The sequence below is a fragment of the Cotesia glomerata genome, linkage group LG2, assembly GCF_020080835.1.
Source record: "Cotesia glomerata isolate CgM1 linkage group LG2, MPM_Cglom_v2.3, whole genome shotgun sequence".
Taxonomy (NCBI): domain Eukaryota; kingdom Metazoa; phylum Arthropoda; class Insecta; order Hymenoptera; family Braconidae; genus Cotesia; species Cotesia glomerata.
In genome coordinates this window covers 22,857,787-22,874,906 of record NC_058159.1, presented here as the reverse complement: position 1 = coordinate 22,874,906, position 17,120 = coordinate 22,857,787, and the positions used below count along the sequence as shown (strand labels likewise).

The 17,120-nt window shown below is 33.5% G+C and overlaps 2 protein-coding genes across 7 annotated transcripts in view; both read left to right on the top strand.

Annotated features, from left to right (window-relative positions):
• Window positions 1-111: 111 nt before the first annotated feature.
• LOC123259991 (polynucleotide 5'-hydroxyl-kinase NOL9-like) lies at window positions 112-2,868 on the top strand. Of its 2 annotated transcripts, none has more exons than XM_044720873.1 (4): window positions 112-413; window positions 486-1,946; window positions 2,022-2,454; window positions 2,553-2,868. In XM_044720873.1, the coding sequence occupies exons 1-4, from the start codon at window positions 246-248 to the stop codon at window positions 2,801-2,803; spliced, it is 2,313 nt and encodes a 770-aa protein (XP_044576808.1). In that variant the 5' UTR covers window positions 112-245; the 3' UTR covers window positions 2,804-2,868. The 2 variants fall into 2 exon arrangements, with proteins under 2 accessions (XP_044576808.1, XP_044576807.1); XM_044720872.1 differs by having other exon boundaries at window positions 477-1,946.
• Window positions 2,869-8,596: 5,728 nt separating this feature from the next.
• LOC123259989 overlaps window positions 8,597-17,120 on the top strand; it is a 43,640-nt gene continuing 35,116 nt past the window's right edge. The window contains exons 1-2 of one of the 5 annotated variants that reach the window (XM_044720868.1): window positions 8,597-8,842; window positions 9,149-10,217. In XM_044720868.1, the coding sequence (XP_044576803.1) occupies window positions 9,925-10,217 (293 nt within the window). In that variant the 5' untranslated portion in view covers window positions 8,597-8,842; window positions 9,149-9,924. Of the gene's footprint in view, window positions 10,218-17,120 lie in introns of all 5 variants that reach the window. The other 4 variants (XM_044720869.1, XM_044720867.1, XM_044720870.1 and 1 more) reach the window with 4 other exon arrangements.

The window sequence follows — 17,120 nt, the reverse complement described above, 5'->3', positions numbered from 1 at the left end:
GTACCATCATAATTTCAAACCTCGCGTATAGAATTTATATCTACAGCTTCTGTTGAAACATAGAGCGCCATCTTCCGTCTTGTCCAAAAAAATGAACTTTGTTTTTCTGGTCTGGATAATAACAATAAGTTAAACATTCAGATTTTCAATACACACGTGGTGGTAATGAAAAATAAAATCTAAATAAATTAATCTTTATAAAACTTAGTGAAAATTTAAATAATTTAAGTTATTAAATTACAACAATGAGTAAAATTAAATCAGCAACCAGTAATAAGGATAGTTTAAGTGATGAATCAATAAATGGGTGCATAACTGTTGATGATTCCAGTTCTGAGGATATACAAATAGTTTACAGTGATGAATCTCCCAGTGACTGTATCCCCATCAAAAATTTCGTCAATCATTTACAGGTAATTTTAATATTTCATTTAATTTAATGACTATCTATATATTAATTAATGTTTTTTATTGAGTTTATTCAGGAGACATGCAACGTACCGCCAAAAAAAGTGGTTAAGAACAAATTCAAAAGTCCAATTACCATAAAAACAAATTTAATGAAACCACTACCGAATATTTTACGTCATTCATGGTCTGCTGGATACAAAATTCCTCGTAGAAAAACTAAAATTCCTCGTGAATTTGAGTTTAATGAATCAAATCTCAACGTTACGATTGGACCGTCTATAATACCTGAGTCAGTAATAAAAAAACGAGAAGCTAAAAGTGATAAGCAAAATCATGAATCATCTAGCGAATCGCAATATGAAGTAGACACATCAACAGATTCGGATGAATTGGATAACACAATAGACACAAATACATCAGTGCTGGATGAGTCAATACCAAATTTAGATGATTCAGTTTCATCTGATGACAAAACATCGCTTCATTTCTATTGTCTGAGAAATAAAGTAATTTGTGCGTTGAATGCTCATAAACATTTTTCATTCCACGGTAAATTAAAAATTAAAGTACTCTATGGCGCTATTGAAATTTACGGATATACCTTAAATAAATCGAATACCATTACACCGGTAGAGATTTATTCACCCCGTAGTTCTAATTTACTACGTATACAGAGTGCGTGTAGCTCTGAATCCAGTGACTTAGATGATTTATCAGTTGCTTGGGACGCATTGAAAGAAGATAACATTGACTGTAATTCAGAAGCATTTACGACGTTCGTTGACAATATTCAACCTGGTTGGTCTGTTTTTACACTACAAAATTTTGATAATAATTTGACTGACTTTATCGAAAGGCATTTTTCTCATCGCCTGTTTCCTACATTCGAAAGTAGCACTAACAATTGCTGGACACAACTTCGTAGAGCTGAAATTATTTTACAGAGTTACATCTTTCCAACGAAGGCACGTAAACGAGTTATTAGTTTCAATAATACTAAAGAAACTGTTGAAACAGTTGTTAATGATTTTATATCTAGAAATTTATCACGAATAATTCTAGCTGGTGCCAAAAATCTTGGTAAATCAACGACAACACGTTATCTAGTTAATAAATTATTACAAAAGATTGAGCAAGTTATAGTACTGGATTTTGACCCTGGACAAAGTGAGTTTACTCCAGCGGGATGTGTTTCTATGAGTATTGTTAGAAAACCACTTCTAGGGCCTAATTTTACTCATCTAGAGAGACCGTATTATCAATTTTACATTGGTGGAATTGATGTGACTCGTTGCTTGACTAATTACATCGAAGGAATTAAAAAAATAATTGAATGCTCAAACAATTATTTAGACAAACATCATAACTCAGTACCGGTTATTGTAAATACTATGGGTTTTTGTAAAGATCTCGGCTGGGATATTATGTGTTATATTATTAAGAGTATTAAGCCGACAGATGTCATTCAGATTAACTCTAAGAAGACTAAATGTAATTTTGATAATTTATTACAGCACCAAGTTGTTATTAATGAGGTAAGACTGATTAATGATTTTACCTTTAGTAAATTTTTGTAATAACAATTTTTTTTTTTTTTTATATTTCGACAGAAAAGTTCAGGATTAAGTTGGACAAGTGTTGATAATACTTCATTAAACGAATATAAACATTATCTCGTTTATTCAGATGCTGAGTTTCGAGGTAAAAGTGGTGAAACTTGGAACATTGAACCTCACCAATTAAGAGATATTGCAATGTTAGCTTATTTGAGTGATATAACAAAAGTTATAAATAATACTAAATCGTATTTTACCTCAACAAGTATACCAGCAACTATCAATGAGATAACGCCGTATCAAATTTCATTTTCGTCAGTCAAAATATCACTTGGATTTCCGGTTGTTTCTCACGTACTGTCTGTTATCAATGGTAATATCGTCGCTTTATGTGGTACTGATTTTGATGATGACCAATGTGATACTGAGAAAGTATCATATCCAAAAGTACTTGTACGAGCACCTCTAGCTACATGTTATGGATTCGGTAAGTTAAAAAAAAAAAATATTTTGAACGCAGTGTTCTTTAACTCATCAAACTGTGTAGTATTCAAAATTTTGTTATAATATTTTTTATTTTAACAGGAATTGTTAGAGGAATAGACATGGAACAAGAAAAAATATTTCTTAATACTCCATTGTCTGTTGATGAGTTAAAGTATGTAAATTGCTTAATCGGAAGCATCCAAGTTCCTGCTGGCTTACGACAACTTAATAAATCTGGTTTGCCGTATACAAGTGGTGAGTGTAATTTACCAACTAGTCGAGATCCAAGAAGAGGATGCTTTCATATGAAAAACCTCAAAGATACGTCACTCTTATCTACCGATGATTAACTACTTTTTCATGTACATTGATAAAGAAATTACATCATTAAAAAAAATATTTTTTATGCAATAAATATTAGTTGTACGGTTTATGTTCATTACAGTTCTGGTAAATACATCTATGAATAGAATATTAAATTGCTGATAACGTAACAATCTTCACAATATAAATCCTATTGAATATACATCAAAGCAAAAGCATACGGTTAATTTGTCCGTCATTACTATTATATGTACTACTATGCAGTTAGATCCATAACATTTTCCTCTGATAATATATATATATTCACATGGCTACCTCTCATTAAGAGCGATTGGGAATATTGTTAGAGTATATTATTTTGATAATTATAACTTCATTATTATTTAATAAAGAGTTAGTTATTATTTTAGTCAAAGTGCCTGATCCGATTTGAAGACTATCCAATTTTTATTATTATTTTTTTCACCACAAAATTATTGGTATGAGATCTCATGACACCTCGGGTGAAAATACAATAAAAATTTTTTATTTTAAAGACAAATTTTTAGAATTGTTTAAAGATGGAATTTTTTACATTTAGAATTCAAACAATTCTAAAAAATTTGTCTGTAAAATAAAAAATTTTTATTGTATTTTCACCCGAGGATGGTGTGAGATCTCATGCCGAAAATGTTGTGGTGAAAAAAATAATAAAAATTGAATAGTCCTCAGATCGGATCAGGTACTTTGGCTAAAATAATAACTAACTGTTTATTAAGTAAAAACACTGATCTTCACATCACATATTGAATTTATTATTATTATTTTTTATACTTTTATTACTTAATCTAATATTTTTTATTTTTCATTTAAATTATACTTGATACATCCAGAATAAACTTAACGATATCGATACACTCAAAATATGCCTTCTGAGTTAAATATGATTGATTGACATGTTCAATAAAATTTACCACCTCAACTCAGTAATATTTTGTGATTTTACACGATTAACTATTCTTGTAGTCGTTAATAATAATTTCTAATTAAAAATGTATAGCTCATTTAAAATTTACCTCTAAAAGAAACAAATCCATAGTCAAATGTCGTGATAATATATTGAAATCGCATAAAATGATAGTACGAAATTGATTTAAATGACATTAGCACGTGGTAAAAAAAAATAATCTTGAATTAAGAGCAGGACGTCTCTAAAAATACGATAAACATACTAATGATACTTGACACTTGAACAAGTGCGACAAAAAAATACAACTAGCTTAAAAAACGTGTCAGTAAATAAAAAGGGGATGAGAGATATGAGGAAAAAAAGCAATAAAAAGGGAACTGATGAATGAAAACGCGGATTCGCGTTTGTTGGGTTAACGGCATACACATAAAGGGGCGACAGTTTCAGTCGCTCTCGCTTATACTTGGCTCGGAAACATTCATTCATAAAGTTTGTTCCAACCTCGGGGCAATACCAAATACATAGAGTAAAGTATGAGAGAGAAAGAGACCGAGTGGGAGAGCCAGTTGAGAGATTTGAGGGGGTTGAAAAGTACAAGGACAGAGAGAAGAGAGGGTTTATAGTTGGTGCAAGTTTTAAAAAAGGGGCTCTCTTTACTACTCTTGCTTTTCGCTTCACTTTTATATATCTATATATTTGTACCAGTAACTTTAAGTATGCAAGAATTCAACCCTGTGCTGTGTACTGAGTAGCAAGTAGAGTTGGCTCACTTGTTCGCGATACGATGAACTCGATAGCCCAACAACGACAGGTGTTGTCGCGCGCCGTTAAGAAAGAGAGTCACGATATAAAAATGTGAGGATAAAAAAAATTTATTCACTCGTTTTTTTATTAAGAGCTACAAGCAAAGAGACCGACAAAGCTTTTTGTAGGCTCATACTGCCTGTTGAAAGTCTTTGAGGTCTCGTTTACCACACGATTGTTTGATTTAAATCTACGGCAAAAAGAAAATATGTAAAAACACACTAAGCCAACAAATAAAAGTAACACGGAGAGATGCATTACAATAATAATGATGATGAAGATGACGATGATGATGATGGTGCTGATAATAGTAATAAAAAAAATTTTTAAAAAGTGTCTCTAATGAATAACTCGAGGTTTATATTGCTTTTAAAAGCTGACATTGTGATGTCAACAAAGATGAATAGATCAGGTTATTCAACCTTCTGACATTCCGAATAAATTGAGAGTTAAAGAACACACTTGGGACCGTGTGTAAAAAAAATGTAGAGCAAGCAGTCAGACGAGAGGAAAGGTGGATAAGAGCAAGAGAAAAAGCCATTTGATAAAGAAAAGAAAGTATATATGTATATACATATATATACATGTAGATATATATCTGTATAATATATAATATAATATAATATAAAGTGGAGAGGAACTAAAAAAACTTCTTCTGTGAGGCAGGCCAAGGGAGCAGTAAGAGTATATGAATAGATATAATAGCGGGGTCAGTTCTCTTTTAATTTGTTTAGAATTGAATTTTATACTTTTAATTGAAAAGCGTCTGGTCTGGAGCGTGAAATGTCTTTTTTTTTTTTCTATTTTTTTCATTCATTCATTCAACTACTCTCTTATGACATCATTAATTATTATTTGTGAAGAATTATGAGGTAAAAAGTTAATGGAGTTATTTATTATAAAAAAGAGGATTTAGGAAGTTAATATTTGATGCCTTAAGGTTTATTACTGATGCAACATCGTGTTTCTGACGACAGGGTAGAGAGTTAGTTATATGTGTACAGAATTCAGAGTCACAGACCGGTACTAACAGTTAAGTGCGTTCGGCGAAAGAGCCTCTCACAGCAGGACCGGTTTTTAAAGTACAGGGTGGAAGCGGTGAAATCGTACAATCGGAAGTTGACCTCAAATTCACTCAGCGATTTCACCATCTGCACCCTGTATATGCACTTTAACACACTCATAAAGTAAAACGAAAAAAAAAAAAAAAAAAAAAAAGAAACCCAAGTTGAAAAAAAAAATCTATGTCTACATCATCTAGAAACGCAAACAAAGAACTAAACCTACTTTCCCTTTGCGTAGTGCCTTCTTACTGCTTAAACTTTGGGCTGATGGAAGTAGAAGGACGTAGACGGACACAGTAGATAGAGGATCATGTCAGGATAAAGAGAAAAGAGGAGAAGAAGTAAAGTCTTATCTGCGTTTGGACATTACATAGTAAGCCTAAATAAGGGAAAATATAACGTAACTAAACAGATAACCTTGTGTCTTGTTGTGGACTCTGGACCCTGAACTTCTGTAGGGGATTAGTGCAAGCGAGTTTTAGGATTTAGGCTCAGAAATTTAGTGGACGGCTCAAAAACAAGGGACCAAGGGAATAGTAAGAATTTAACAATACATTACACAATAGAATAAACTTAAACTTGGTCATTCTGTAGGTTGTCTATTTGTACTGAGGGACAGGATTTATAAAGCGACAATTGAGAAGTATCTTTGAATCTTCTTTTCCCTTTTACCGTTTTTTTTTTTTTTTCTCAACATATATCTCTTGAGAGTTGGACAAAGTATGCGTTATAACTGGGGCAGGACTTTTAGAAAAATGAAAAAAGATTTTTACGTTGATACAGATATAGATGTATGTGTATGTAATAGAAAGAAAAGTGCAAAAAGGAAAGAAAGAGTGGAGTGAAATGGGGAAAAACATCCCCAGGACACCATGAAAGACCGCATGAGAAGCTTCTAAAATGCTGTGTGCACAGATTTACGGTACACATACAAGTTAAAGGGAGATGGAGTAATTTTCGCAAGAGACGAGAGTATGTAATGTATAGATGTAGGTAGACGTATGATAGAGGGACAAGCAAAGTCGTGGGAGGAATAGTAGAGGATAAAAGATTTTAAGAGAGAGAGAGACAGGGAACATCATGTCGATCGGAGTATCTGCGAGAGCTCGGTGTTTAGCTGCGCATGCGTGGGATCTTGTGGGCATTTTCAAACACCCGCCATCTTTATTCTTCATTTCCTCTCGCCCCTTTATCCTCCGCAAGTGTGCACATGCTATTTTTTTCTGGTTACGTTACGAGAGCAAAGAGACGGTTGATGGAGACGATTATCCCAAGCGTTTCTACATCAACCATCCAACTAACCAACTATACTCGGTATAGTAATACGGAGGTCTCCATTCTCTCTTGTGCTTGTGTTACTCTCTGAACTATTTCGCTTTGTCCATACTCGGTGATATAAGAAACCTTTTTATAGCAGCTGTCGGGTAAAGGTTCATTTACTTTAAGGTACAATGTACATCTAAATGTCGATGTCGAGGATCGAGGGTCGTCAATCTATTCTCGTACCGTGGATTTTGGAAAATATAAATTCAGGGGTCGTAATTGTAAAAGGGATAAACATTGATGGAAGAATAGAAATGTAGAGGCTGAGGTAAAAGTAAAGGTAAAGGTAAAGATTACCGTGGTTACGAGAGACAGGTAGTGTAGAATGACAAGAAGGGTTAGCCGTAGGGAAGATTCAAAAGAGAAAGACAAAAAGGATGAAAAGAATGAAAAGGGGATGGATTGTGTGGGTGATACACGTAGCAGGCAGCAGGGAATGAAATGAAAGAGGAAGCTCTATCCATGGCCCGTGGGACGTCTGCAGACACTCCACTCGCTTGCGAACATACAACACATAATAGATATAGCACATACACACGGCAAAGGCTTTTCTCGTATTCTATTGATTTTTCCAAAAGTTTTGCTGGTGGGAGTTGTGGAGTTGACTGTCGGTTGTGCGCACGGACATACCTCTGTCGGCCTTGGTGTGTTAGTAAAGATCGTGGTGTGCTGACGCTCTCAGTCTGTCTCACTTTCAATACACGGGTATTATGTATCCATCCATCTCTTCCTCTCTCTTTCCCTTGTATTTACACTCTCCTTTCGTCTCTTGTACGGCTGTCGCTTCACCCACATCCACCTCGTGGCTCTACTCTGGAGTTGCCTGCCCTCTGCCGCACCAACTCACCCGGTCCAGCAATTGCGGACTACTCACCCCCTACGCCCCTTACCCAGTCCCCTCGCCCGGCCCGTCCTCTTATCCTGTGCACTCAACAATCTCGCGTACTCACGTACAGTACACGCGCAGACTAAAGACACAACAGTACTAACTTTTTCACGGAGCCCGATTACACTATTAAAAATAATTCTCAACTTTTTTTATCACGAAAAAAAAATTACTTACTCTTTTTACAATTTTTATCATTAATCTGACTATTTTGATTCACATATTCCACTGGGTCATCGACATTTATCAATTATACAAGCAAAACCTGAAAAAAAAAAAGAAGAAATTAAAAAACAATATTTATTGTATAATAATTACAGATAAATAATTAATTATGTAATGATTGAAAAAAATTTTTTAATGTAAAAAATTGCATAAAAAAAAATAAAAATATATTCTTACGGCCCTGAATATGAATTCCCACCCACCGGCTGAGCAGCAGGGTCACACACACGCGTGTAAATTTCAAGGATGTGTGTGCGCGCGCGTGTTTCACTCACACACCGTTGACGCCAGCAGCAGTTATGTAGCTTGGGATGTTAGTGTGGTAGTAGCACACGCATCACCATCAATATTACCAGTCTACACACATACAATTTAAAATTCGCGGCGGCGCACGATCTATGTCGGTGTGCGTGAGCGAAATAACGAAAATTAACGATGATACCCGAGTGACGGGGCGGGCAATCGAGGCGGATTTTCACGTTACAACCCGACTCTACGCGAGTTAGTACGAAGTTTTACGAATGTGGATGACGATTAAACCCGACGGTCCCGAGCTAACCCGAAGTTAAGTCGAGGCACAGCCAAAAGCAGTGCGGCCGAATCTAGTGCCGTGGCTGGGTTACACTGTTTTATACCTCCGCTGATTTTTCGTACCGTGCGTGGTTTGTGCGTGCATTTAATTTGTCTATTACAGATTTTTAAATTTTGTTTCCAAAACCAGCACCAGTGGATTTAAGTGTGATATTTATTTTAAAACAACAGTGGAACTCATCACCCTCCAGGATTTAACATCAATCACTACTTAAGATCTAATGTAATTTTATTTAAATTTTAGCGGTTACAAGTGGAGTTGAACATATATACGTATATATAAATATATAAAAATAAAATTATATATATCTATATATATATATTTTCTCTTCTACTACGGTAGATTGAAAAACGAGAACGAAAAACACCGCGACGGCCATGGCTCGCCGTCGCGAGGACACCGACGATGGTGATTAAACAAAACGTCGACGGGTGCGGCATATTAATCCAATAGGATAAACTTTTCAATAATAATAATAATAATAATAATAATAATAATAATAATAATAAATAATAATTTATTTAGCAGGTTCGCAGGCTATTCATAATAATTCAAGACTGTAAGCTTATCTGGCAGTTGCTGGAAAACATGAAGCTGATTTTTTAAAATTCTTTGAAGAATCCAATGTGGAATCGCTGGTGATATGTGGTTGTGAAATAAAGCAAGAGTTTGTATTTAAAGTAGTCTAGCAACTTGTAGAAAAAAAAATAAAATCGGATAGGCACAGGCTTTATTACAATATTATATATTTATATATATATATACATCTATATACATATAGTGTGGTTGTTTTAAAAGCAACGGTGTGTTTTTAAGGACGTGATACATTGCCCGGCGGACTAGTTGTGTTATTGGTCTTGGTCAAAAAGCGATAGCAAACCGGATACACTTAAAAACGTGTAACTGGCTAGCTGGTGTAGGCCAACAAGCTAAAGAGCCGGGAGGCTTTCATTTTATTTTGTTGAAAGACAGTGAGAAGGTTTGTTAGTTTTTTTTGGCACATAAGTTGTTGTTGCTGTTGTTGTTATTATTTATATAGTTGTGGATTGTTTGTCAAGTTGACGTACAACAGAGCCAAGAAAGTTTTCGAGACATTAAGCAAGCAGTCCATTCTCCTACAAGGGGAACCTTACCCGCTGGAGGATGAACAAGCTACGAGAATTAACACAACGCTCATAGTTGCTGTGTTCTTCTTGTTCAACCTTTCGGAATATTTTTTCTGCCTTTGTTTCTTACCGTCTCCTGGGTAGGAGGTGGCTTGTCAAGTTTCACGGGTACACTCAAGAACTTCGTCCTCAGTAAAAATGCAAGTGGCAACGCTGTTTCGCGAGAGTGCTACTTTGCTGGGTGCTTCGAATCTGGACCCTCCACAGCAACATCATCAAGCTCATCAACAGCAACAACAACAACCACCACCACAGCAACAGCAACAGCAGCAGCAACAACAGCAACAACAACCACCACCACAACAACAGCAACAACACCAACACCAGCAGCAGCAGCAGCAGCAGCAACAGCAACTTCAACACCACCAGCAAATTCAACAACAGAACTCGGATATCCATCTTGGCCATCATATGCAGCATTATCATAAAATGTAAGTTGAATATAATTATTTTATATTTTTTTTAATTATACTGAAAACTAATGTAAATTTATTTTTCCTCAATTTAAATTAGGAATTGAGTAAAACTAAGTACAGATATATGTAAAAAGACTTGTTTAGCAATATTGCCAAAGTAATCGCGGGACTTTGATTTTGTAACGCAAGAATAAGTTTAAGCTTAACTTGGAGTAGATTTAAAAGAGTGGTTGCTATGGATAAAAAAAATAAAAATAAAAGATTGAACGTGAAACACGACTTACTTCTCACGACCGCGTGACTCACCGCAGTCTTATGATGTAACACGTTCGTTTGGTTGGTTGTTAAGAAGAAAAAGAAGAAGAAGTAGTATAGTAGTCAATCCAGTGATTTAAATGTGAATATAAAAATATTATTTCAAAAACACTATTCTTGAATTTGAGGAGTTTTCTTTTTTCAATTACAACTTCATTTAATGGGCCTTCAATTTTTTTAACATTTAATAGTTCATTTATTACGCAATAAATATGTACTTTAACGGACGTACTTTATTATGTATGTACTGGTGTTATGTATACTAGTAGGTACTCGCGATAATTGTTATTTATAATTTAAAGCCGACAACTGTTTTGGAAAATTTTACCGGGAAATTGTGTTGACGTTTAATTGGCACGGGATGAACGAGCCACGTGTTGATTATCTGCTGGCCTAACTGTCTCCAATATGTCTATATATATGAATATCTATATCTACACCTATCTATATGTATGTACGTATTGAGTATGCACGTGGATCGTAACACGGCAATTATATATCCACCAACGACCAGTAATGGATTTGCATTATGAGAGTAATAAAATCATTGTCGTTTAATGAGTCGTAATATCGTATACTCAATATATAAGTATATACATTATGTAAAATAGTTATCAACTTTATTACTCAATAATTTACCATTAAAATTTATTTATTTACTTTTTTTTTTAAATGTACATGCATAATTTAATTCTCGGTGTGATTGTATTGCATTATCCTTGAACTTGAATTGAGGATAATGTATGGAGACATAAATAATAATAAAAGGAAAAAAAAATGGTAGTATAGAAAAAAAGTGTGTAGAAAGAAAAATGATTGGCGAGACCGAATGGCCGCATTTTTCTCGTTACTTACATTGTTTTATTTTTTTTTTTTTTTTTAGTGTACTATTGACTCGGTTTGCGTTTTTACACTCGCCAAACGTTATTCGACGGATTGGCTGGTTACAGTACAATGAGCGAAGAAAAAAAAGGATAAAAAAGTATAACAGTTGTCAGACAGCGACGATACCGTCGCCCTCTCCCAGTATATATATATATATATATATATATATATATATATATATATATCTAGTAGGAATAAAAAGAAAAAATGAATGTGCGCGTATCCATTCTCCGATAAAGTTCTTTCACCTTCTTTTCTCCTCTTTTTCTTTCTCTTCTACAATATTCCAGAAGGTCAAAGTCGTTCGGTGCTTGTTGTATATATTTTTTATGTGCATACATATATACATCGTTAACTTTTTTACGTATAGGAAAATAGTTTAAAAATTTTTATGACTTTGAATATATGTCTTGTTTTTTTTCTTTACCAACAATTTTTACATAAAAATAAAATAGGTCAGCTGCAACAGTTTTTATCAAATCTGTTTGCTGATTCACTTTTTTGTTTTGTTTTATTTTATTTTATTTTATATACTTGGAATATTATACATATAAATGTATATACTTATACATTTATCATCTAAGATAATGACGAGAGCAATTATAATAATGTGATGTTTAAGTTGGAAATGTAAAATGGATAGATGTAGCATAAGCATTTGCACTCATCATCCCCTTGTAATTCTGCTGCTACCAGATGACTTGTTATTTGCCTAGAGACATGTATCCTTCTCAGCAAATTTATACTACTTCTACTCCACATATTATACATTCATTTCCATCGAAATATCAACTGAGAATTCTAATATTTTACTATATAAATATTACAAGTAAAGAAAAAAAATTTCTATAATATAATTTCAGGATTGTACTTATTATCAATGCCAGGTAAACATTATCTTTCGGCGTGCAGTGCAAATTACTCAATAAAAATTTCTTTTGAAATTTTAATTAGTCATAATACGGCGCCCTTTTTTTTTGCCAATGGCATTACAATTTTGTTAAGAAATGGAAAAGAAGTTAGAGCTAAATCAAATTAAAATTAAAAGAAAGTCAAAGTTAATTTAAGTCCTAGTAGATGTCGGATTCTTTTAATATTTACTGCTAAGTATTTTATCTTATGAGATTTTTATGTGTTTCTATAAATAATTTACAAATTTGTGTTTAGTACAATTTTAGTAGGGGCCGTAATTAGTCTTTAATAGATAAATCAACTTCAATAAAAAAATCAGTTTGAGTGTAATAAAAATATTATCGCAATTATTTAATTTTCATAAACAGGATTTTGTATACGATTTTGATTTTATGTAATTTTCATATTTATTTCTAACTGAAACGCGCCATACTACTGCACATATATTTTTCTAATAAAACAATTTTTACAATACTACGAAATTATGTTAGTTAGATAGGTATAATTCTAAAATATCTAAAGATTTTCTAATTCATTTTATAAGCTCCAAAAAGTGTCTTAAAATGAGAATTTAATTTAAGAAAATTTATTGAAATGAAAAATGTTTTTGTTTACAAAAAACAATAGTCCATGCATATTAATATAATATGTGTTTTGTATATGTAAAATTAGACTAATTTAAATTAATACATATTGACATTAAGTGCGACAATGATAAGATAAAATTTTACCCAATTTGCGGCAAGTTAAAAATAATAATAATGAATTCGTTTATATCACATTTAACCACTAAATTGTCACGCGCAAAGTGTTCAATGTACATTACTTACTTAGAGATTATTGAAACAAAGAACATGTAAAAAAATATTTTTTAAGTGACACCTAAAAAGCGTGTGTACACGCGAACTGACGTGTTGAGAAGCTATCTCCCCCGCAAACGCGTGCTTGCATGTACATCGCGACAATACGGCGACGGGCGTTGTCCGTGTGGTAAAATATGTATATTATACCTTCACACACCCATATAAATATAACTGTGGATATGTGTTATTCACCGTAGAGTAGTACACTAACCAGTAAAAGTTACAAGACATAACACGTGTATGTAAAAAGAAAATTCATAAAAAATTTAGTGTACAAAGGAAAACTCATCGGCATCGTATTATCTTTAGCAACTCATATGTACCCATAATAATAATAATAATAATAATAATAATAATAATAATAATAATATTGAAATATAAAAAATACAGTCTAGTTTCTCATGAATTACATATGAAAACTTTTATTTTATTACACATGTCAGTAAAATATTAATATATAATACATACACATACGTGCATACATATGGATAAAGATAGACACAGATTCTTACAACAAAGGCTTACAGGTTGTTGATATATTTCACTTGGTGTGTTAAGTCTTGTACTACATAAGTTATAACGTTATAGATGAAAATAAATGTTATGTGTACAGTATGTACTTTTTGTTTTTGCGTGTACCTCTACACTCATATAACATGACATTAAAATTAAAAGAAGTCGAGTAGGATCGTAATGTATGTAGTATTTAGCTTTAATAGTAACGTCTGGACGAAAAGACTGCGTGAGTTCGCGGGGCATAGACTTGGCGTAGCTCCCTCACGATATCGTATTGCTTTAATTCTATTCTGTCTCTACATACACCGGTACACGGTTATACTTAGCTGTACTTGTATTGTATAACATACATCCATTAGAATCCGAATCCAACTAAAATAAAAGTACATCAAGGTGTAAGAGTTTTTATTTATATATAAATATATATCTACGGATATCAATATGCGTGTGTAGAACATTAACATTAGGTTCAGTACGGCTGGTTCATATGCTCACTGCTCAGGTTTACTTCCATTCTATTCTCTTCTTCTATGTTCTGTGTTCCGTCCCGTTCTGTGTACTCAACTCAGTCTTGGAAGTTGTGTGTTATGTTGTTGAGTCAAGTTTTAATTTTTATTTTAGCCCGAGGCAAGAGTAAGCGAGTAAAGTGTTCGAGAAGCAGCATAGCAATAGCAAGAATGTGTTGCGCACAGAGCTGAAGTCCCTGCGGGGGGCGGCGGTTACTTTGGTGGGGGCGGAAAGGTAGAGATGAGAGAAAACAAGTCGGATAGAGACAACAGCACATGTGTGTGTGTATGTGCGTGTGTGTGTGTTGCGGATAAGAGAGAGAGAGAGCTTGTTGGACGGGCTAGAGTACATTGTATAGATATAAATATGTGTACCTATAGTAGTATGTAGTTGTTGCAAGAGTAGAGGCCTCTCTATCGTCTACCGATCTCGGACCATACCATGCGTTTCGTAACACACGTCCTAAGTCTCTCTTGCTCCCCCGCAACCCCTCAACCCCTCACCCTCTGCCCGCTTTACGGTTCTCTCTTGCTCGTATATCTTTATCTCGGTCTTACTTTTTTAATCTTGACTCCAACTATCTCACTTCCGTTTGGAATCTTTCGAAACCCAGAGGCACATTCCTCCAAGTCTCATCCGTCTTCTCCATTTTATTCGCTTGACCTTGTATTTTTTTTTCTTTCCCTTTTTTAAATATTATCAACATTATTATTATTATTATTATTATCGTTGTTTTTGTTGCAAGTGATATTTTACCGATTTTGATATTAATTTATATTAATATTATTGTATAGATGTACATATAATACATCAACTTGAAACACCTGTTTTATTCTCCTTTTGGCAGTTATTTGAGAATAGAGAGCGAACGTGAGCGCCGCAATTGTATTGTTGGATGGTTGGCAGTATATAACAACTATACACAACAACGTGACCTTCGCCAGAACTGAGAAAGAGAGACGTTGTTTTTTATGTATGCTATGTGCCGTATGGTGAAGAGTATACATGAAGAATATGTCTATATATCTATATATCTGTATGTATACGAGGATATATGCGTATATATGTACACGGCTTAACTTCCATCACTCGGTTTCTCTTTCCAAGATAACTTGCCAACCATCACGTCATTCTTTATTCGTTGTTGTATTATATACACTGTGTATTGTATGCTATGATTTTCAAACATTCACTTTGGACTAGTTTTTAACTTTTAATTATTTTTTTAAGAACCATGTGCTTTTATTTATCATTTTTATTTTAATACAGAAGAATCTAGATTTAGAAAAAGATATTCTACTTATTTATCAAAAATTAATGATATTATTGTATTTTTTTTTTTTTTTTACGTAGAAATGGCTTGGTTTAATTTTAACGAGTTTTTAAACATGGTTCATGCACTGCACGTCAGAGTCTAATCGGTGTGATGTTTATCTTAAATTTGATTAATTTAATTAGAATAATGTGATAAATTATGGAAAACTTATCAACTTTTGACTATTAGATGATGAAATTCAATTTAGAATAAAAATGGAGCAGAAATTATAAAAATTGGCAATTATACAAAATTTACAGATAACTAAATTTACATTAGTAAAACAGAAGAACCTCGTCTTCTCCTAAGTGATGCATCTCACACTGATAGAAGAATTTCTTAGTATTTAAAAAGATTTCTTTGTATTTAAGAAATATTTCGTAGTATTTAAAAAATATATATATTTCTTAGTATTTAAGAAAGATTTCTTAAATACAAAGAAATCTTCTTAAATGTTAAGAAATCCTTCTATCAGTGCATCAACAAATGTCTGTATAAATTACGAGAAAGTGTCAAATAGATCCTGATTTCTCATGAAAAATTTTCATGTTTCTAGAAAACAAAATTTTCTAAATTTCTCCAGTAAACCCAATCAATTTAAACTTAAATAAAATAAATTAATATTCCTTTATTAAAAATTGAATATAACCAGGTCATTTTTATCAAAGATGATCAGTGCTTGAACCTCATTCAAAAATAATAAAATATTGTGAGAATAAAAGTTTTAAGCGTGGGCAGAGTTACTTTTCCTTAAAGAGATTTTCTCGTGGTATGTGGCAGCGAGGTCATAAGCCGGTTGGTGTGTCGGGGGTGTTTTACTACGCTCAGTGGTGCTGGGTAGCGAGAAAGGTGACAGGGACACGGGGAAGTTAAAGTGAGAAAACTAGTAGTAGAGAGTGGAGGTGGATACTCGGAACAGTAAACTGAAAACTCGGTCAAAGTCTCGTCGTGTCGCCTTGTGTTTGTACCACGGTACGGCTAGGCGGCACACGGGCTGCTTTGGAAATTCGAAGGGTCGTTTCCATCTCCATCTCCATTTACTCAGTATCTCGTACTTCGAACTGAACTCTGTTCGGCAGGCTCCCTTCTCGACAAAACTCTCAAACTGAACTCTCCCTCTCGTTGCCATATCTATCTTTCGAGGATTTCTCTGTATTACACTGTATCTGTACAGCATCTGGCTCAATTTCTCTTCATACTTATTTACTGGCTACTGCACACACTTACGTGTTTTCTGCACGAGTTGTAGTAGGTTATACTTTTGGTTTACTTCAGAGGATATACTATACTGTTTCCATGTGATGCAACTGTTATGTCCAGGTCTTGTTTTTTATCCTATTCTGTTCTTTTATTTATTTTTTTTTTTTTTTCTTCAACTTATATTAACTTTTCTGTACTCGTTAAACAGGACCAGACCTCAATTTTCTTGCTCACGGTCAACAAGTTTATATATATTGTCAGCCGCCGGTCATTCATAGACGCTAATTCATATAGTTTTACTTGAATAATAGCAATGAATGATTTTTAAATTTATTTTATTTAATTTAGACTAGATAATAAAGCAATAAAATTCTTAATGGCCGTATAAAAATGTCTAACAAGTGT

Excerpts from the sequence above, each read along its gene's own strand:
- LOC123259991 (XM_044720872.1), top strand. The coding sequence starts at position 246 with ATGAGTAAAATTAAATCAGCAACCAGTAATAAGGATAGTTTAAGTGAT. Across the intron at positions 1,947-2,021 it reads ACCAAGTTGTTATTAATGAG|AAAAGTTCAGGATTAAGTTG; the intron begins GTAAGACTGATT and ends ATATTTCGACAG. Across the intron at positions 2,455-2,552 it reads AGCTACATGTTATGGATTCG|GAATTGTTAGAGGAATAGAC; the intron begins GTAAGTTAAAAA and ends TTATTTTAACAG.